This window comes from Lissotriton vulgaris, chromosome 5, assembly GCF_964263255.1.
Source record: "Lissotriton vulgaris chromosome 5, aLisVul1.2, whole genome shotgun sequence".
Classification (NCBI taxonomy): domain Eukaryota; kingdom Metazoa; phylum Chordata; class Amphibia; order Caudata; family Salamandridae; genus Lissotriton; species Lissotriton vulgaris.
In genome coordinates, this window is record NC_141693.1 from 1,812,433,563 (window position 1) to 1,812,456,200 (window position 22,638).

Consider the following 22,638-nt stretch of genomic DNA (forward strand, 5'->3'; position numbering starts at 1 on the left):
TCTCGTCCTTTGCAGTGCATCCTTCAGGAATCGGTGGTTGGCAGCAGTCTGTGGTTGAATTGGCTACCTGGAAGTCTCCACATAGTCAACGGGAAAAAATACAATACACCGCAAATACAACAGACTATTCCAACAAGCCACATAAACAATGTCCAGAGTGATACCAAGTCATGTACTTCACGTTGGGCAGTCAGTCCGCATAACATCTCAAGATGAACATGGTGGCTTGCACCCATCTGGAAGCCCAAACAACCTTTCGAGATCTCCAAAATGCACATACTTTACGACAGAGAGGTGGGTTGAGCAGCCGTTGAAGCAGCAGTCCTATGGAACCGGCCATGTCACAGCCCAGGCAGGACTGCACAGCTCAAGTACAACGCAACTCCCACCCAGTCCCAATTTGGTTTTCCAAGAAACTGGCAATCTGCCCCATGTCCAAGAGAGTGGGCACCCATACTTGACAATGGAGAAGACCAGGCTGTCCAGTCAGCCAATGAAAATGAAAAATCCGGAGCCTGAAGCCGATGAGAGCACACACGCCACATCTCCTACACTGGATATATCCATTGATTATTTGAATCAGCTGATTCGAGAACTGGACCCCACTTTTCAACCATTACCTGTCAAGACACCCCAGGCAAATTCTCCCGGCTGGACAGCCGAGCCAGGCAGACACACTCACGATGTAACAGGTGAGGCAAAATATCAATGCATCATTTTTTGTTTGTTGTTTTAGGTTTGAGAAAATTATTATTAATAAAAACATTCCATTTAGGATTTAAAAAAAAGTTTGCAATGTGTATGATGATAAAATGGCAAAATGTCAATGTATCATTTTTTGTTTGTTGTTTTAGTCTTTGAGCAAATTGAATTCCATTTTGGAATCATTATTTTTTGGTATTGGTAATGTGTATGTTGTATAGCAGATTGACTGGAAGTAGAGCTCATGCCTGCTTAGATAGCCTGGTGACCTCTAGTCACAGACTTGATCAGGTTTTCCCCTTTCCATGGGTAATAAATAAGGCTCGCATTTTCAGTTTTTACTGATTTTTACAGATAGATACAGACAGAAAAAACATCTATTTTTCTGTCTATTTACTTTTAAACAAGGATAAAAACGGAAATTCGTTTGTGTTTGTTTTTTGAGTGATTTTAAAGGCTGTTTGTTTCGACTGGAAGGCCAATAACTGTGTGGAATGCAAGATATGGGAGGTAAAAAAAGAGAGAATGTTTATTAATGATGCTTAAACAGCAGTAGATGTGTACAAGATTGATACTAAAATATCAATTGATATACCAGTGTATCAATGTATTATTTATGTGTATACATATCTTTAAAACCTCCACGAGTTCAAGTATGAGTGTACATTTATTGGTTAAATAAATATGCAAATATACTAGTTTCAGCTTACATTTTCACAAAACCCAAAATAAATATGGACGAATCCAGAGAAAATTATCAAAAAACAAACATGGATAACTACAGATGGAAATGTCAAAAAATATTTCCATAAAACCGGAGGCCCTAGTTATAATAAAATTAGCAACAAAAAGCTTTCTGGCACAGTTTTTAGGGCTCTTTTTACAAAGCTATTTGTGCAGGAAAGTTCAACACACATGTTTAAATAAGCATGTGTGTATGTAAAGAGGCACAGACTCTGGTGCTCACTTTGGTAGCTTATTTAATATGTTGTAAGGTACTGATGCTGCCCCTCTAGAAGCTCAGCCGTCTCTTCAAGGAGCTCTAACACAACGTACACAAAGACAAAGGATGACATGCAGAGCATTATAGAACGGGCAACCAGGATGAGGCGTATCACATAGTGGACACACAGGGGAAAAATGTCCAATGTACGAAAAGACTAGTTGCACCAAGCATTGGCAAAGCCAATCGGTCTCACTTTGTCAATGGTTTGTAGCCATGCTGCACAGCATATGCGATGTTGTACAAAGTGGCTAAAGTTAAAAGAAAAAAGCCCTAGATGTGGGACGATTCTTACTAGATCCATCAACTGATTCCCAGAACTAGGGAATACCCTAGACTCACTCCCTAGCCGATGCACCAGGTTTGCTATGTTAAGAACACACTATAGACCAAACAGAGGCCGGTGAGTGCCTTAGACTATTCTGCTGATAGCCACCCTATCCATAGCCGCTTGTGCCTGCTTGTGGACGTAAGTACAACCTAAACTGTGGGGCACATTACCAAGCAATATCGATAATTATCGCTATTTCTTGGTTAGAGACAAAAATTTACCGCTGAGCTGCGGCGATTTTTATCGCAGATAAACCTTGGTATTACCAAGGTTTATCGCAAATGCGATAAAAATCGGCCGCAATGCATGAATATCGCTGAAAAGTCAGCGATATTCATGCATTACCGAGCTAATGCTCTTAGCCATGTTATCCACCTCCCATTGGATAACATGGCTAAGAACTGCTCAGGGCAGGTGTTAGCTTTTGGAGATATTCGCGCTTAGCTCGAATATCTCCAAAAGTTGGTAATAGGAGATAGCGATGTTAGCGACTGTTTCCAGTCGCTAACATCTTGGCACGCCCACTTTGCATGTCATTAGTGATAAATATCACTGACATGCAAAGTGGGGCCCAAGATGGTCGGTATCTCCTACTAGCTGTCGCTAATTGGTGTTAGCGACAGCTAGGTAATAGGGAGATAATTTTATCTCCGCTTTCTTGGCCTTAAAGCCAAACAAGCGGAGATAAACCCCCTTGATGATATGCCCCTGTATCTTTTAAAAAACAGCAATCAGGAGACTAAATGGGTTTTCTTTTAACAAAGAGATTCACTTTGTATCTTCAGCACAAACCAGAAGAGGGCCACATTTACATAACCTATGTCATTCCACTGTGCATGAATGTGGTGTGGTAAAAAGGCACTTCTCACTTTCACCCTCACATGTTGGCTGTTAAGCTGCTCATAGTGGTGTCTGTCTCAACATGAATGAAGACATCACAAAGAAGCACAAACATTACATTTCAACTATTTCACTCTAAAACAACATTTGATGTATTTGCATGAGTAAACCTGGCAGTGACTTCCTAGGACCACAATGTATAGGACTGTGAAAATTGAATCTTGGGTGAAAGCATTCTTACCAATCAGCAGTAGTAACTGGAAAGGTATCCCAGTTGTCCACCAGATACCAAAACTCCCACAGGAAAATATTTCCACCTTTAAACAGTTTCTACAAATGCCAGTGATTGAAAACATTAAATCACCCTTCATATTGAAGTCTCTTTTTCATATGTCTGATTTCTGCACTGCCAAGGAACAGCATATCAGCTCCCAGAATACCACTGGGCATGTAATTATCAGGTTCCACTACATCTGTGATGTGCTTCCAGAGGCATTTTAATCACAAGAGACAGGTAGTCAGATGTAGTGACTCTAAGTGACCTAGTAGGCTAAGAATCACCCTATTTTTTGGCCTCACCCACAAACACCTATTGTGGAGAATACCAATGCAGTAGGTGAGCTCCGGGACAGTGCAGTGCTTACCTCTAGTTGGCTTTCTTTTTGATTTGGTTCGCTTGCTTGTCATTCAATAGCATTCCTTTCTCTTCTTGTGTTTGTCAGTCCTCTAGAACATAACTGCATTTCCATTCTGGATGGATGATTTGTATGCTTCCACTATTCACATTAAGGGAACTACTTTTTCATTTTTCTTTCAGCAATCCATGGCAGTGCATGTGCTTTCTTGCTCACTCCCTTGTGCTGCTTTTCCCTTCAAATACACACCCTCCTGCATGCTACGGGTTGCTCTCACGTGTCCTCCAGCTATTTGTTGCTTTGCCCACCTTTTGCTTTTTTTTTATTCCCCCAGTCTCAATCTCCTCTATTGCTTTCCGCCACCCCTTCTTCCCATTGCTCAACATCATATTGACTTCTCCCTCCACTGCTAACTCCTTCATTACTCCCCCCCCCCCATTACTCCTTCGTCCCCCCTGTCGTAGTCATTTTTCAAAATTGTTTTTGAAAAATGAATGTGTAGATTTGCAGATGCAATTTTCTCCCGCATTTCTTTACAAAATACACTTTTGCACATATTTAAACTAGTTTTAAATTGATTGACGTCCACCCTCTTGTAATGGTAAGTAAAAAAAGAAACAACATTTCTGTGTGAGTAGGTCATCACGCTGGTCCTTAGACTCTTGACGCTTGTACACTCACATGTGTTGAGATGTCATCACACTCTTTTTATAGGGGTGCACAGCATCTGGAAAAAGCATTCGCAAAGCCCATAGGCCTGCATTGGCAGCCAAAAGGGAGACATATTGGTTTTGCCATTACTGGTTTCTTTTAATGCAGTAACAAATTCTTCAGTAATGCCACAATCTCCTTTTGATGCCATTTTTGATCAGCTGAGGTCGGCTGTCTGATGAAAGTTGATACTAGCAGGGCAGCCAATATTTTTTTCTTTTTATTCCGTTTCTTTTCTTCTATCTTCTGTACATTGTTCTCTTAAACTATTCACTAGCCTGGGGATGAGCACAATACGGTGAAATGACCCATATCACGTTTGCCTGATCTGTTCATAAATAGTGAAAAGAGATTGAAGAACTTCTGACCAGGCCACCCCAATACTGTTACTCACCTTCAGTGCTCTGAAGTATTCAAAAGAAGACACACCATACATAACTTTCCCAGATAAGTAAATATCTATTAACATCACTTCCTGGGGTTCGAAATGTCTTTGACCTTTAAAGTGTTGCATAGTCCTCCATTGAGACAGGCTGTGTACAGGATGTCGGTTAAAGCAAGGGTGGTCAAGATGATGATCCTATATCACAGAGATCATGCCCGCAGCATCACCTAACACTGTCCCAGCCATTCCCGGTGGTCAGACCAGTCTCTTTTGTAGGACTCCAGACCAAAGTGTAAGGAAAGACCTTGCTTTTCTATGTTGAGCCCTCATCTGTGAAATAGAAGTCTCACAATCCACCTAGGAGAAAATTGTTCTTTTCGGAAAACACTACAATGATGTAATTTCTTCTAATGCTGCCAGTTCTGTGTTGTCCATTGTACTCCATTGCAGCTAGGTATGGTATGGCCCTTGGAGAGGAGCATGGTCTTTGGCGCGCTTGTTACAAATTCATTTAAAAAGTAGCTGAAATAATGAATATGTTAATGCACGGTTGTTTCAAATTTGCATATGCAGAAATTCCCATCTGTTGGAAATTCTGTTTCTGTGTAGATATAGAGGAAAACCTCATAAATGATGCATAAGTCCAAAAAAGTCATAAAATGGCTTCAAATGTGGAAGGAATCAGATTGGAAAGATTTCCTAAGTGATTTCAATTGGCATTTGTGAATCAGGCCCCTCCTGTTAAATTGCCAAACAGCTGTTTTGTTTGAGGTGAGCGGCCAGGTTAATGATCCATATTCAATATTTCAATCAGTGTAAAGATACCCATCAAGAAACGCTTACAGTTTCAGCCACAACTACTCAAAATAACCACAGTCCCTGTGGGGCCCGTACTCATGGGCCAACCCCAACACTTTCGGGCGCAGGCTTTATAAAATACCTACTATTGTTAATACATCTAACAATAAATACCTAAGACAGTGTGCATGATTTCAAAGTTCATTGCAGTTTTCTTGATCTACTGAAATCCTACGGTAGTGATTGGAAGCTGGGAGTTGTTAAACTGCTGCCTTATAATCTTCAGGATGTGGATAAAAGTGCACAGTCAGAGGTAGCTAAGAGAAAAGACTATCATGCTGACTCACACTATGTGTGACAGTAGCAGCTGGCTCCTGACATAAAAGAGGAATATCCATAATAGGGATTGAGCTGCTGTAATTACATACCTGGTAGGATTCTCCATGCACCTGGCAGTTAGGCTTAAATTGCACTCCAAACTAAGGTACTACCAATCCGGGCAAACATAAAACTCTTCAGTGCTCGACAAAAACTACACATCACTTTAAACAATCCTAGTCAGACTAAGTGAGGAGCAGCTTTCACAGAGGAAGACAATTTGGAAGGAAGGGGGTCTAGACAGAAGGAACATTCTAGAATTGGAAGTTTATAATAGCCTTAGAGCCCGCAGTAGCATTAAAGGCCCGCTCCAGCGTTAAAGGCCTGAGCCGTATGCGAATGCCTTTAACAGGGAGCGGGCCTTTAATGGCCGGTAGGGCCAGCAATGGAGAGCTCTAAGGCTATTAGAACATTTCACGTCTAGAAGGCAGAATGTTCTAATTTGTAAAACAAAGTCCTCACGGAGCCCGAGGGGTTTGAAATACCATCTGCTGTTAGAGGCCTTTGTTCACAGCAACAGCTGTGGACAAACATTGGAATATTGGAGCTCCAGGCTTCTACTAGCCATTAGAAGCCCGGAGCACTCATTTTTTTCGAAGGAGCGCTCAACATTTCAATGTTCTAATTAAGTCTTAGCTCTGCTCTTAGGTGCTGCTGGGGTGTGTCAGAACAAAGAGTTGTGCATAATGCTAGCCTCTGGTTATGCTGTAAAATGAACAAGTCCGCTTTTTCTACCTTGGTCCCTTTCAATTGTACTCACTTCAAGAAATTCCTGAAAATTGAGTTATTAAGACTGTCTCTTTATATCATCCTTGCACTAAAGGCTGCTAGCAGCGAACATCAGCCATGGGGACCGACCCTATCTAATCAGGTGGGTTCATCAGCAGCATCACCTTTAATTCAGATTGTACAGTGTTTACACCACATTCTGCGATCTGAAGTAACCAAAAGGTCACACGTAGGATATACGCACCAAGGAACCAGTTTAGGTGATCTTTGTGCTTTTTAAATATACTTGAATGACTTAGTGATTGATATGAAAAAACTCCAAATGGAATAAATAAGGCAAATGAGTAATTTTTGGTCCGTTCCTTCCCACCCACGAAACATCTGACATCCGAGATTCGCTAGAAGAGCAAAGTGCCAGATTTGAAAGACCTAGAAAGCTTTTAGGGCTGCCTTGATAGCAGCTATGGGTGAACTACTCATGTAGCCGAGAATGTATGTGTCATGCCTATTGTCCTGAAGGTGCGGTAGCCTTGACTCACAACCTGGCACAAGGGAGTGTGCCTGGAAGGGATGCCTAGGTACCAGGTACGCCCAAAACGCCGCTCCTTGGTGGTGAGCATTAGACATGCGTGCACTGTGAAGGTATTTGCAGTTTTAGATGGAACAGGCTGGGACTAGCCGCAGACAGTCGCCAGCAGACAGGGGCCGAGAGCAGGCTTTGGGATTAATGCGCCGCCTCCTGCGTCTTAAATTTTGCTCTGCCATTTCCCGCTTTAGTCTGTTTCCTGTGTATTTCCCCAATACTCTAAACCTCTGTGCTGGCCTAGCCATACGGACAGGCAGGAACGGCACTCTAGGCAGAAAAGAAATGTCACTGCTGGAAAGGAATGCATACACTAAACAAGCTATGGCAATGCCAATAGGTGTGGCATAGGCAAGCATGCAGCGTGTTCTTATTTATCTATTTTTGCAAGTGTATACAATAGAAATTAAACGTTTAAAAGTTATAAAAATAGAACATACAAAATAAGAGATGAAAGGAGATCAGCCCACTTACCTCAGCATTGAAGTGCACTACTTCATATGTGGATGTGCACATATGTTATCAGGTTAAAGGTGTCACTCACAGGTCAAGAGAGCCAATGGCTAAAGTACTGATCCATTACGCCATGATGTATGCAGTATATATATATACACATATATACACAGATAAGATAAGAGACCTCTTGATTACCTTGAGAATTATGGGGGTCATTATGATGGCGGAAGGACCGCCACAGCTGGGTCAGCAGTGGCGTTCCTTCTGCCCTCACCAAGCCTATCACCCACCGCCAAATTAGGATGGTGGTGTGTACCGCAGGGGACGCAAAGTCTGTCTGCCCCTTCACCGCCAAAGGCAATCGCACCGATTGCCTGGCGGACGGTTCGGGCCCCTGAAATGGTGGCGGTGCCTAGCAGGCACCGTCCATCAAATCAGGATGTGGGGTTAGAAAGGCCTTTCCATGGCAGCGATGCCACCAAGGAAAGGCTGGCAGGATTGGGTCTAGGGCCCGTTGCGGGGGAGGGGTCGCTGCACTGGGGGGTACCAACGGCACCTCCCTGCATTTGCATGCAGCAAGTGGCAGGCACCACGTGGTGCCTGTCAAGTAGTGCAGGGAAATACAGTGCAAGCAGTTTCAACTTTTCGTATGGTGCTGCAGCCTACAGCACCGCCTGCAATGTTAAAAGCCATGGATGCGGCCGCCAGTATGGCGGGCGAATCCTTAAAGCAGTGGTGAGACTGACGCTTGTCTGGCGGGCGGTCCGGCACATCGTAATCAGCCCCTTAATGAGCTATGATTGTCTCTGTGGGTGGCAAGATATGTTTGCCTTGGTTTTTTTTTCTGAACATTAAATCATTATGCTCTCCCCTTTTCAGGATAGTAGGGGCAGCGTGTTAGTACCTCTTTCATCTATGCGAGGTTCAGAACACTTTCTATTCGCCTTTCTTGGGATGAGATGTTGGTTAATATAGGTCCACTAGGGCTAGATTCTCTCTTTATATTTTAAAAAGATATTCTTAAGGTTTGGTATGTTAGAATGTACACATGTAAATGTCATTATTTATTCATTTTCTTCCTGGAAAACCAGCTACTTACCTGATGAGGCACTTCCAAGATGGCACCCACAGTTACTATATTCATGATGTCTCTTGGGCTTTGTCTATCTTTAGTGCTGTATGGTAGTATTTAACACGTTTGTGTAAGGAGCACTGTGGTTATATCATCAAGGCTGTAAGGCCGAAACACGTCATGAAGATGGGATTTTGCCACCATTAAATCTTGGATTTTGCTACCTCCACTATCTTAAGTGCAACGTCTCCTTTGTGAGGACCTGTTGAATGAATGAATGAATGAATAACTTTATTCGGTTGTTTACTTGAAACAAACAAAGTATACAACAAATCCAAGATATACATTTTAAAAGAACAATTTGATACAAAAATAAAATTCTTGGATTGGATATAAAATGTACAGTTAAAACACAAAGGTAAAACGTTATGAACATTAAAGCAAGTGGGCATCCAATTCACATCTGAACCTGTTGTTTTTGGTTCATTCACCGAGTTTGCTCCCTCTGGCTTGCCGTTCCACCTCCTTGAGATGGAGCCTCTCTCTCTCTGGAGCAGAGGGTCTGTAGACATTTGACAGCTCTAAAAGGTGGCACCAGGCTTCTGACTTGTTTCACATTATCATAGAGTGAGCCCTGTAGAAAAGACAGTAAAAACCACAATCTGTGTAGCAATCATGTGAGACATTAAAAAGGGTAGTTTTTGATGGACAAGTCCCTGGGAGCAGAGGGATGAAGTTGTCCACCACTGAAGCTACGGTTCAGATTCAATCAGTGGAAAGTGAAGCCAATTTCTGCATGATGTTGATATCAGTAAATGGTTTGAACTGTGCTATCTTGGTCTAGGTCTCATTCTCTTCACTAAAGAACGTATGGTACAGTTGCTAATTCAGCTGAGAAGCTAAGCATTGGCAGGATCAGCTCCTGGAATGGTGGGCATGCCCTTGTACATTACAATTCCCCAGTAGTTAATTTGTGGAAAAATAAGTGCTGGGGCTCACGTCAGAAGGCAGCATGCACAAGTCCATTGCTCCTATTAGAGCCGCCTATAACAGAAACAACTACTAACCATGAAACCATACAAGTCGGGAGGGATGTGGTGTAATGGCCAGAGCTACCGACTTTGGAGCTGGGGAACCAGGTTCGAGTGTCTGTGTTGGCTCAACATCCTTAGATTCTGGGCAAATCACTTAGGGTCACATGCAACAACCTTTTTCCAGTCGCAAACAGGCTGATTCGCAGAATCTGCCCATTTGCGATTGGAAAAGGGCCTTTTCTGATGCATGAACCCATTTTCATCTGCAAATTAGGTCATCTGAATCTTTTGCGATTACCTAAATTGCCAATGCATTTAGGGAATAGCAATTTGCTATTCCCTAAAGGCGATGCAACCAGCCTTTCCTGAATGCAAACTGTGCATTTAGGAAACGCTAATTACCATCAACTTCAAGTTGATGATAATTTGCCCATTCTTTTGGAATTGCATTCACAATTGGCGATTACCAATTTAGTAATCCCAATTTGCGAATATATTCCCATTCATTCCTGTGGGCTGCAGGCCCATAGGAATTAATGAGAATGCATCCCTTACTAGCAATTTGCAAATCGCTATTAGGGAATGTTAAGGTTTCGCAAGATTCATTGCGAATCCTTCATGCATAGGCATTTGCAATTACCAAATAGCGAATCCTTAACATTCACTATTTGGTAATCGCAAACGATTACCTGGGTGCATGTGCCTCTTAATCTCCCTGTGCCTACCAAAAATGAATGTTTCCTTAACTGGTGCTTATGAAAAGCGCTCCAGTACTTTTGGGTCGAGTTTGCACTAAACGCGCCAGTATTGATGATTAAGTGCCAGTGCCGAGCAACGGAAACCACGGGCTCAAATTTAGCACTAAATTTTCCCTAGATTGGACCTAGAACAAGGTGAGCTAGGCACACTCCAAGATTATATTGAGGGCCACGGGATTTATGCGATTTTGCAGCTGCAATGTTTTCCACATAGTTATGGATTTGCCACACAGTCCATCATCTGCTGCATAATCTGCAGATTTCAACAAATTAAAAATAGTTTCTAGTTCAAACAGATCAACAGTTACTAACAGCACTGAAACATGTATTGCCACACATTGGAAGAATCTTTGCAAAGGGTAAACTTTCTGTGGCTTATTTCTGTAAATGGATGTCAAAGTGGTACTAATGAGGCGAAACATTTGTCCAGCTAGTGCTATTGTGTGTAAAAATGGCAAAATAATGAGGTAATACTAACACAAAATGTACTGCATTTGGCCGCATAATTTGCCTTTTCCTGAAGTATAAGTTAGTCAATCCTGCCATATAATTTGGCCCTCTCCAGCCGTATAGTTACAGATGGTTATATCCAACCGAGCAACACGGTGCAGTGGAAATTTGAACACTGAAAGCACAAAAGATAGGAAAATAATTCTATTCTGACAAGGCAAAGGAGGCGAGGGATGGAAGCGTGTTAGTGAGCATGCATACCTTTTTTAAGGAGCCCTACCATTCAACGGGCCTCTATAATTACCAGAAGTTCTCAGGGTTTGTTGTCATGTGATGTGCAGCTCCAACTCCAAGCCTAGCACAAGGCCCTGAAATGCTTGAGTCATGCTAGGACCTGCCCTCCTCCTGGGAGCTGATGTCTTCAAAGCCCCTTTGTTCGCCCTGTTAAAAGCTGCTGCCACTGTTGGCTAAGGCTGTGTTTATTCATTTCCACATGTTTAACGAACTGGGCGGGTGTGAGGGATAAAATAACAGGGCGGGTTAAAGCATAGTAGGGTGGAGGCTTCAGGTGGGGCCAAGCTTGACTGAGGGTGGTGGCGAAATCTATAGGTTAGAAACTAGCTCCATTGAGGGTGGCCGTGAGGCTTGGCTTTGGATGGGGCAATTGTTTGGCTGGTGGTGGCGAGGTTTAGTCAGTTGTAGGATGGTGTTTGGCTGAGGTCAGTGTGTGAAATTAGCTGGCATGATAAGTGGTTCCTCTTTGATTGGTTGAGTCCTTGCATGATAGCAGTGCATCTTGGTCTAAGTTAAAGTTGGGAGCAGAACGCTGATTGGGGAGTCTAGCAGGGTGGATGCAGATGCTTGGTAGGGTGGACACGTGACCATGTGAAGCAGGAAGTGCTGCTTTATTGAGGGTGGTGGCTGGATCCTGACATGGTGTAGGTAGATGCTCGGGATGGTGGGGATCTAGGGTCAGTAGGTTTGAGGTGGGGCATCACGGTGGAGGTGGAGCATCCGAGCAGAGGTGGACCACCCGAGTAGACATGAGAGCAGAGCTGGGCATCTGAGTGGAGTTGACGTATAAGCTTGGAGCTGGGAATTCAATGTGGAAGTGAGGCGCATCAGAGATGGGGTGGGAAAGAAGTGTCCCATCAGAGTGAGATAGGGTATGAGGGTGGAGGTGGGACTAAGAACTGAAGGAGGGAGCAAGGGAGTGTGACTGGAACATCAGAGTGGAGCTGGAAAACGAGAGTGCAGGCGGATCATCACAGTGGTGTTCTGGGGGGCAGTGGAGTTATGGGGAGTATTAGTGGAGGCGGGCTAATACACTGAAGCTGGGGCTTCAGCAGGATGGAGGAGGAACTTAACAGGGTGGAGTTGCCTGTTTTGTAGCTGGAGGCTACACGCCTTTTCTCAGTAGAGAGGATGAGGTGCTTCAAGAAAGGTGTAGTCGGGGTCTCAGCAGGGTGAGGACACAGACATGTTGTCTTCAGATAGAGATGGAGCCACCGACCTAGTTAAAGGTGTAATACAAGCAGTGGGACTGTGGCAGGCAGGTCAGAGGAAGGGCATAGGAGGCTGCTGGCAGGGGGGTGGCCCAGACAAGACAGATTCTAGTTTGGGTGCTGCCTGCGTCATCATTGGGCACACAAGTAGAACCAGTCGCTTCAAAGAGTGTTAAATTCCAATGTAACTATCGATGGGCACACGTTAAATGCAAAAATGAAACGATTTGGCTGTAAATATACCAGCAATGGGACTCGGTTCCTGTTAGTTTCCACCATCTGCGATCTCTATCGTCTATGCCACGTGGAAGTATAGTATAGTCAGCAGTGTATGCCTGGCATGACTGATCTGGGACCCAGGTGTATTCAAGGCGTCTGTCGCTAACCCTTGTTAGACATCAGTGCAATTGTGAATCGTTCCTTTAGTGGCAAGGTTGGGCTAATTCCTCATTTCATCCTCCCAATTGCTGCAGCCTTCATCCTCACGAGCAGCATGCTTTGAGGTGCTGAAGCTTTCTAGGCAGAAGGGATGGACTAAGGCAGACAACAACTGTCATTCATTCATTAGCCATCCCAGCTTGAAGAGTTGTGTATCTGTGTGATTCTCATGAAGTAAAAGAGGTAAAGGGTTCATAATGTCACAGTACATCCCAAAGCCCCAGCAAACGTCATTGGACAAAGCAACGATGTAGAGCGCCTATCGTTTGTGATTGGTACAGAAGCAGGAGGGGCAAAGCGACCTGCTCGGTTTTCTTACTGCGACTGTGCGGCCCACTGTGCATTGGAATTCCAAATATCCAAACGGTGGGCCCGAAATCATGTCAGATACTGGACGGGAGCCTTCATTTAGTCGCTTTGAAATTCTCCTCAGTGTGGGGCTGCATCGTCACGTCCGTTGTTCTTCACTTGGGCAGGAATCGAGACAGGCAGCAGTAGCATTTCTCAAGTTTTGGCGGGAATCGCACCTCTGTGTTTCCCTCGCTCGTCCAAGCCTCGCACCCTCGCGTCACTCGGGGCTGTTGAAATATTTGGGCTTGGTCGGGCAGGCAGGGGCTTGAAGAAGGGGAGCCAGCCCGCCCGTGCCACGGGCGCCAACAGTCCCAGCGCGAGCATCGCGTCCACACGCTGCTTCGTCAAAGCCCGAAGGTTACATACACGTGTTCTTTACTGTTTACGGTTACCACCACACGGGGTGAAACACTTGTGCAAAACAAGGCTTGACACCTGGGCATGCAGTTTTTTTCTCACGGGGTTTAGGCGTGATTATGTAATAGAACGTTTTTTGGGAACACAGGTCTATCTCCGTCTTTCCTCCTACTTTCCCACAATCTAGGGCGACGGGTACTCGCTGCCACGCCTTTATTTAATATATTATTGGGCAGCTTTTTGTTTAACTTACCATTTTCTTGATTTCTCTGTGTTAAATAATTGGCTTTATCGTTTACCTCCTTTCCCGCCATTTAGCTTTTTTAAATTTTTTTATTCAGCTTAATGGAGTAGACCACCCAAATTCATCCTGCCCTTCTGTTCATTTACTAAATGCCTACTCTGAGCTTCCTTGGTTGTCGATAAGAGGACACCGTCTGACACGGTCGACATGCCTTTAAAATGAAAACCCTGCAGTTAAGGCTGTGGTAACCGGCGAGGCTTACAAAACAAAACATGTTTGGAAACAGAAAGTAAACTATTCTCAAATGGTTCTAAACTAATGATGTTACGGCAGGTAGGGCGCAAGTCGAGGGTACACCCGGGTAGACGGCGTCTGAGAACTCTTTCCACAGGGTGCACGCCGTCTACAGATGTGCTCCGTTCATAGGGGCAGACACTTACTCAGTGGCTAAGCTGGTCTGACCCACTGCCCAAGGCTATGTGCTGTGGTGGTAAGCAGAAGACAAATGTGAATGTCACAAAAACGGATCAATGGATAGAAACCGCTTACTGAAAGCCTCTATTAGTAAGTATTTCGCAAGAATACATTTATCATAAGGTCTCTGGTGATGTCAGACCTGAAAATGTAACTCCAGCATAGAGGCCAGCAACAAAGTGCAGGAAAAGCTAAACCGATGTAGAGTTTCAAAGCAGGACAGTGTTAATCCTTTCCACTCTCAGCTTGAAACGTCCTTAGATTCCAGTGCTGCATCCTTTGTGCTAGCATGTTCCACATGAAGAGCTGCTCCAGGCCGACTGCTCTCTGCAGAAGATGCATTTTTCTGCGCCCATCGAGCCCTCGGACACAGCCTCAAGAATCTTCCCTGACACTGCTCAGGGCCCATCTGCCATCAGTTTGCAGGTTACCGCTGAAACATCTAGAGGTGTCAATTACCTGATGTAAGGACCAGACCAGATCAATCGTTTTCCATCCACTTGCTCTCTTTCTCTTCCTCTCAATACATCTTTGACTTTTCTTCGCCTGCTGGAAGTGTCTGTTCTACTTTTGTGTTTGTTTTATGTTTGCATCACAGCCCATATCTGAACTGAACCAACGTTTGTGGCTCCTACAAACAAAACAAAACATGATAGATAAAGCATAAATAAGGACATAAGAAGGCTACATGCTGGAGGAATAAATACATGTGGAGAGAAGAGGAAATGGATCAATGTTAGAAGACATATAGGGCTCCATTACGATGTCGGGCGGATCGCCACCGCCATGGTGGCGGTGGCGATCCGCCCGACAGAAATGCCCGCCCGCCACCCTTTTCCCCCCGCCACATTACAATGGCGGGGGGGGGCCGCTGCGGAGGGAAACACCGCCCGCCACTTTTCCGCCCCGGTCGCCTTGCGGCCGGGGCGGAAAAGGAATAATATGCTGGCGGTGTCTAATAGACACCGCCAGCCATATTATGATGCGTGGTGTTCAGTGCCTTTCCGCGGCGGCGATGCCGCCACGGAAAGGCATGCGGTCTTCCCTCTGGGGGCCCCCAGAGTGAAGTACAGGTGGGGGGGTGCACGTGGGGGGTACCTGTGGTACCCCCCTTCATTGTCATTTGCAAAGCGGCAGGCACCGCGTGGTGCCTACCGCTTTGCAAATGACAATATTAAATTCAATTTTCAGCATTGTGGCGGGCGGTGCAGAGAGCACCGCCCGCCACAATGCTGAAAATACAGGATGTGCCCGCCACTGTGGCGGGCACATCCTAATGGCACCCCCGGGACCCCCGCCCTTATGGCGGGCGGTCCCGATTTACGATGGGATGACGGGCGGGCAAAGTCCGCCCGTCATCCTAATGGGCCCCTAAGTAAGGGACAGTGCACCATGGGAGGCATATTGCGGGAGGCAGGGGCTTGAAATGGAAATATAAATGGGCATGAATGGACTATTCCAGGGCACTGATTTGCTCCTGAGAATTGCCGTTCCTCCACCAGTTAAAGGTTTTCCACCAGAATATCGAGGACAACATTTTTGTCTGAATTGGAATTTTTGTCTGGATTGAATACCAAAAAAAGAAAAGAAACGAAAATAATAAAAGTAAAAGAACACCACTTGAAGATACTTATTGACGTGGACTCCGCTTTTCTGTCTCAACTTACTTGAATACTGAAAAGATAACTTATGTGACGTGAGATGTATAGATGAAAAACTAGCTTCATAGATCTAAGGTCTTGACATTGACCGTTACTATAAATTTAAGGGTGTGCTGCATATGTCTTCCAAATTATCATAATATCGAGGACAACATATTGTGGTGCCAAAATATCGAAGCCTAAATATCAAGAACAAAAATATTGTGTAGGTAAGCATACCATATCTAACTCTACAGTTATATAACTTGACGATCAAAGGGGCCTATTAGGATGTCGGGCGGATTGCCCCCGCCAGGCTGGCGGTAGCCACTGCAGGCCTGGCGGAGGCAATCCGCCCGACATCCACTCCTGAATTACCCCCGCCATATTAGAATGGCGGGGGGACCGTGGCGGACGGAAAGACCGTCCGCCGCTTTTCCGCCCCGGTCGCCTTGCGGCCAGGGTGGAAAAGGATTAATATGGTGGTGGTGTCTTTCAGACACCGCCAGCCATATTACAATGGGCTTCTGGTGATGCCTCTCCGCGGCGGCAATGCCGCAACGGAAAGGCATGCGGTCTTCACTCTGGGGGCCCCCTGCGTGCCCCCAGAGTGAAGGAGAGGTGGGGGGTGCACACGGGGGGTACCTGTGGTACCCCCCTTCATTTGCATAAACAAAGCAGCAGGCACCGCGCGGTGCCTGCCGCTTTGTTTATGCAAATGCTTTAATGCATTTATAGCATTGTGGCGGGCGGTGCAGAGAGCACCACCCGCCACAATGCTATAAATGCAGGATGTGTCCGCCACTGTGGCGGGCACATCCTAATACCCCCCAAGGGACCCCCGCCCTAATGGCGGGCGGTCCCGAATTACAACAGGATGTCGGGCAGACAAAGTCCGCCCGTCATCCTAATAAGCCCCTAAGTATTGTCAATGTTAATAGGTGCGGCATTAGGAGTCGTACATCTGTACTTACCTATGTGTACAAAACTTCAGTGTTTTGGTTTCGGTATTTAGTCCCTGATATTTTGGCCCCACTATGTTCCTCCTCAATATTTAGACATACAATCCCCATTACAAATCCTGCACCGCTTCTAAGAAGTGTGGGTAGTCCGCCTTTCGAATTGAAAATGTCAAGGTAACCAGAAAGACCGTCGCTGCCCATTTTATTCACTAGATGCGGTGAATATGAATTACATTGGAGGAATAATGCATAGGCCAAATACAGTAATTTAAGTGTTTAGGTTTAGAATCGAAGTAGCGTATACTCACAAGTAATGGAAACCATTCGATCTTTGGGGGTATTTAAGAAATGCTCTCTAGGTTCTTAAGGCTGCTAGGTGATGTGACGTCCCACATGTGTTGGGTGAATGATTCAAGAGAGCTGCCCCTTCTGGATGTACCAGTTGAGTAGGGTTCATGGTTGAACAGGCGGGCAGCCAATGGCGGGAGCTGCTCGTTTAGATCTGCATCAATTCTCTTCATCGCACCAATACGCCTTTCGTCTCTGTCTGAATTGTGAGGATTGTGGGTCTGTGTTGCTGATTCCTGACCAGGTTCCACACAGCACTCAGCTGCATTCTGGGGATGTCTCACTTGGGTTCTTTATGGCTGTAAGCCTCGCGTGCACCTCACAATATCGCTCATTGCTAGCATAGGTACACAAGGCACACACCTTGAGGACCGGGCTGCTGTAGTTACTGGTTCTTGCTCTGGCACCAAAGAGATTTTGGCCCAGATTACTATTCAACGCAAACCAGGAGTTGTGTTGGAATGTTTCCCAAGGTAACGCGATGTTGGGCTATGCCCTTCTTTAAGCTACTTTGCATCAAGGTCTACCCTGCCAAGAGGTTGAGCCCTACAGAAATACCGTAAACATGTCGTTTTCAGGCAGCTGGGCACATTCAGCAGTGCCTGCACGTTGTCTGCTTTTCCTTGCCAGCAGAAAAGTGCATGTTGGGAATTCATGAACTGCAAGTAACAAAAGGATCTCATGTTAAAAGCAGTGACCCATTTACATAAAATATAAATCTGTCATCTGCTTGTCACCTAATGTGCTTTGCAGGAGATATATTAACCCTCTGTACTACTTTGATTCAATACTGAGCCTAGACAAAACACAGATCTCTCCAGCAAATATATTAACTTCCAGAGTTATTTTACCATTATTATTATTTCCTGAGATTTCATCCCCACACAAAGATTTCTGAAGCAGGTGCCTTAATCCCATGGACTCATTTGGGGTTGTCAGGGGTCGTAGCTGCGACCTTTAGTTTGCTCCCTGCTATTCCTGGCACTTCCTGTGCGACCCCTGGCCTCCTCTGGGACAAGGGGTCGCAAAGGAAGTGCCAGAAGGAGCAAGCTAGAGGTAACAGCTGTGACCCCTGACTACCCCACGTGACATGTTTAGCCCTGTAACATTCTTTAAAATGAAGACTTTGCCACCAATTAAGCAGAACAGGTTTGCTGCCATGTTTCTGCTTGTTACCAATTTCTTCCAGGCAGGGTTTAAAAAAATAAATGTATACATTGAGGCATACATTGTGTGTTGGGGTTGTGTTACTTTTTTGGCACAACCCCGATGCAAAATCTCATTTGTTAAATACTAATTGTCAAGCAGAAAGAAGGGTCAAGGTACACAAGTCCTGCACTTATCAGCATGCAGTAGTAAAAGTGAACAAGCATTGAAAAGGCAATAGGTCTTGCCTTTTATTAAGTTAAAGCCATTTGCTTTGCTATATATTAGCATTAGCAAAGCAAATGGCTTTCACTTAATCAAAGCGGTACAAAAGGGGGTGGTGATGGACGGAGCATCTGAACCAATCAAACACTCACACCCAGTCAACAGATCTGGGTTTAATCCATCACCGTTCTTTAGCCCACTCTGCCACCCCAGTTCAGACATGGCCATATGCAAATCAGTCTGACCCTGCGCCTCATGGGAACAGTCCAGCCTGAACTGCCAAACCATGCCTTCCCTGGACCAGAAACAAGCTTCCTAGGACCGGTTTCTGGCATTTCAGCCGTCTTCAGCCAGGCTTGCTTGAATCCAGTGGCAAAGTGAGCAAGGGACTCACGTCTGAGCATACCCTGCCAACTTATGGCGAACAAAGCGGTACAAAAGGGGGTGGTGATGGACGGAGCATCTGAACACCACACCCAGTCACCAGATCTGGGTTTAATCCATCACCGTTCTTTAGCCCACTCTGCCACCCCAGTTCAGACATGGCCATATGCAAATCAGTCTGACCCTGTGCCTCATGGGAACAGTCCATCCCGAACTGCCAAGCCATGCCTTCCCTGGACCGGAAACAAGCTTCCTAGGACCGGTTTTTGGCATTTCAGCCGCCTTCAGCCAGGCTTGCTTGCATCCAGTGGCAAAGTGAGCAAGGGACTCATGTATGAGCATACCCCTCAAACTTATGGCGAACTAAGCGGTACAAAAGGGGGTGGTGATGGACGGAGCATCTGAACCAATCAAACACTCACACCCAGTCAACAGATCTGGGTTTAATCCATCACCGTTCTTTAGCCCACTCTGCCACCCCAGTTCAGACATGGCCATATGCAAATCAGTCTGACCACCACCAAAAGGACATCGTTCAAAGAGCGGCTGGACAACAACACCCACAACAGCAAGGAACTCTTCAGCATCGTAAAAGAGCTCTCCAACCCCAGCGCCAGCAACAACGACATCACACCGTCGCAAGACCTCTGCAACTCCCTCGCCACGTTCTTCTACCGCAAGATCACAGATATACACAACACCTTTGACACCCAGACTCCGCCTCCAGTCACCAAACCAACGACCCCCACCACCACCCTAAGCGACTGGACCCCCATCAGCATAGAAGACACCACCCACGTCATGAACACCATCCACTCTGGCTCTCCCTCTGACCCATGCCCCCATCACATCTACAACAATGCCGACACCATCATCGCACCCCAACTCCGGAATGTCATAAACAACTCCTTCGCATCAGCCACCTTCCCAGAGAGCTGGAAGCACGCAGATCAACGCCCTTCTGAAAAAACCCACAGCTGACCCTAAAGACCTCAAGAACTTCCGCCCTATCTCTCTTCATCCCCTTCCCGGCTAAAGTCATCAAGAAGACCGTCAATAAACAGCTGACTGCATTCCTTGAGGCAAACAACTCGCTCAACCCATCCCAATCCGGATTTCGAGCCAACCACAGCACCGAGACAGCCGTCATCGCAGCCTCCGACGACATCAGGACCCTGATGGACAACGGGGAGACAAACGCCCTCATCCTCCTAGACCTCTCAGCCGCCTATGATACCGTCTGCCACCGCACCCTAATAACCCGCCTCTACAACACTGGGATCCAAAGAAAAGCACTGGACTGGATCACCTCGTTCCTCTCCAACAGAACCCAGAGAGTCCGCCTCCCACCGTTCCTCTCCACGGCCACCAAGATCATCTGCGGCGTACCCCAAGGCTCCTCGCTCAGCCCAACCCTCTTCAATATCTACATGAGCCCCCTCGCCGCCATCGCACACAAACACAACCTCAACATCATCTCCTACGCCGACGACACCCAGCTGATACTCTCCCTCACCAAAGACCCAAACACCGCCAAAACCAACCTCCAGGAGGGAATGAAAGACGTCCCGGAATGGATGAAGCTCAGTCGGCGGAAACTGAACTCAGACAAGACGGAGGTCCTCATCCTCGGACAATCCCGAACCGCCTGGGACGACTTCTGGTGGCCCACAGCGCTGGGCCCCACACCGACACCCACGGACCACGCACGCAACCTGGGATTCATCCTGGACACCTCCCTCACGATGACCAAACAAGTCAATGCCATCCTCATGCTTCAACACCCTGCGCATGCTCCGAAAGATCTTCCCGTGGATCCACACAGAAACCAGAAAGACGGTCACTCAGGCTCTCGTTACCAGCCGACTGGACTACAGGAACGCTCTTTACGCAGGAACCACAGCCAAACTTCAGAAACGACTTCAGCGCATACAAAACGCCTCCGCACGACTCATCCTCGACATCCCTCGCCACAGCCACATATCTGCCCACCTGAGAAACCTGCACTGGCTCCCCATCAGCAAGAGGATCACGTTCAGGCTCCTCACCCACGCACACAAAGCGCTCCACGAGATGGGCCCCGAATACCTCAACAACTGCCTCTCATCCTACACTCCTACCCGCCAGCTAGCTCCGCCAACCTCGCCCTCACAACCATCCCACGGATTCGCAGAGCCACCACCGGAAGAAGATCGTTCTCCTACCTGGCCGCCAAGATATGGAACTCCCTCCCCGCACACCTACGACTGACCCAGGACCATCTCGCCTTCAGGAAACACCTCAAGACCTGGCTATTCGAGCAGTAGCCCCCCCCTCTCCCTTCAGCACCTTGAGACCCTCGCAGGTGAGTAGCGCGCTTTATAAATGTATTGATTGATTGATTGATTGACCCTGTGCCTCATGGGAACAGTCCAGCCCGAACTGCCAAGCCATGCCTTCCCTGGACCGGAAACAAGCTTCCTAGGACCAGTTTCTGGCATTTCAGCCGTCTTCAGCCAGGCTTGCTTGAATCCAGTGGCAAAGTGAGATAGGGACTCACGTCTGAGCATACCCTGCCAACTTATGGCGAACAAAGCGGTACAAAAGGAGGTGATGATGGACGGAGCATCTGAACCAATCAAACACTCACACCCAGTCAACAGATCTGGCTTTAATCCATCACCGTTCTTTAGCCCACTCTGCCACCCCAGTTCAGACATGGCCATATGCAAATCAGTTTGACCCTGTGCCTCATGGGGACAGTCCAGCCCGAACTGCCTAGCCGTGCCTTCCCTGGACCAGAAACAAGCTTCCTAGGACCGGTTTCTAGCATTTCAGCCGTCTTCAGCCAGGCTTGCTTGAATCCAGTGGCAAAGTGAGCAAGGGACTCAAGTCTGAGCATACCCTGCCAACTTATGGCGAACAAAGCGGTACAAAAGGTGGTGGTGATGGACGGAGCATCTGAACCAATCAAACACTCACACCCAGTCAACAGATCTGTGTTTAATCCATCACCGTTCTTTAGCCCACTCTGCCACCCCAGTTCAGACATGGCCATATGCAAATCAGTCTGACCCTGTGCCTCATGGGAACAGTCCAGCCTGAACTGCCAAGTCATGCCTTCCCTGGACTGGAAACAAGCTTCCTAGGACCAGTTTCTGGCATGTCAGCCGTCTTACGCCAGGCTTGCTTGAATCCAGTGGCAAAGTGAGCAAGGGACTCACGTCTGAGCATACTCTGCCACCTTATGGCGAACAAAGCGGTACAAAAGGGGGTGGTGATGGACGGAGCATCTGAACCAATCAAACACTCACACCCAGTCAACAGATCTGGCTTTAATCCATCACCGTTCTTTAGCCCACCAACTAATTGCAATTTTTCTTTTGGCCAACACCAGTCCCAGCTGGAGGAACCTACGTGTGAGCTTTTTCCCTTTTGGTCTGGGGATAAGACCCAACAATACCACCCAGATATATTGGGGCAGGGTCCACCCCGTTATCTGTCGCAGTCACTCCAATATCGACCCCAGAAGAGTTGCAGCTCCGGGCGTTCCAAAATCATATGCAGGAACTGTGCTTCGTTATGACCGCACTTAGGACAGCGAGCAGGGTGGTCTGGGTATATTTTATGAAGTACATTTGGAGTCAGATAAGTTTGATGAACAATATTGAATTAATTAAGTTTAAATCTGGTGTTGAAGCTGATTTGCTTTACCCCTTC

The 22,638-nt window shown here is 46.4% G+C and overlaps 1 protein-coding gene across 1 annotated transcript in view; it reads left to right on the top strand.

Moving 5' to 3' along the window:
• The window catches only part of TNS4 (tensin 4), a 101,303-nt gene that overhangs the window by 13,459 nt on the left and 65,206 nt on the right, over window positions 1-22,638 (top strand). Inside the window, exon 2 of the mRNA XM_086924225.1 lies at window positions 16-692. Coding sequence (XP_086780351.1) covers window positions 149-692 — 544 coding nt within the window. The 5' untranslated portion in view covers window positions 16-148. The remainder of the gene's footprint in view (window positions 1-15; window positions 693-22,638) is intronic.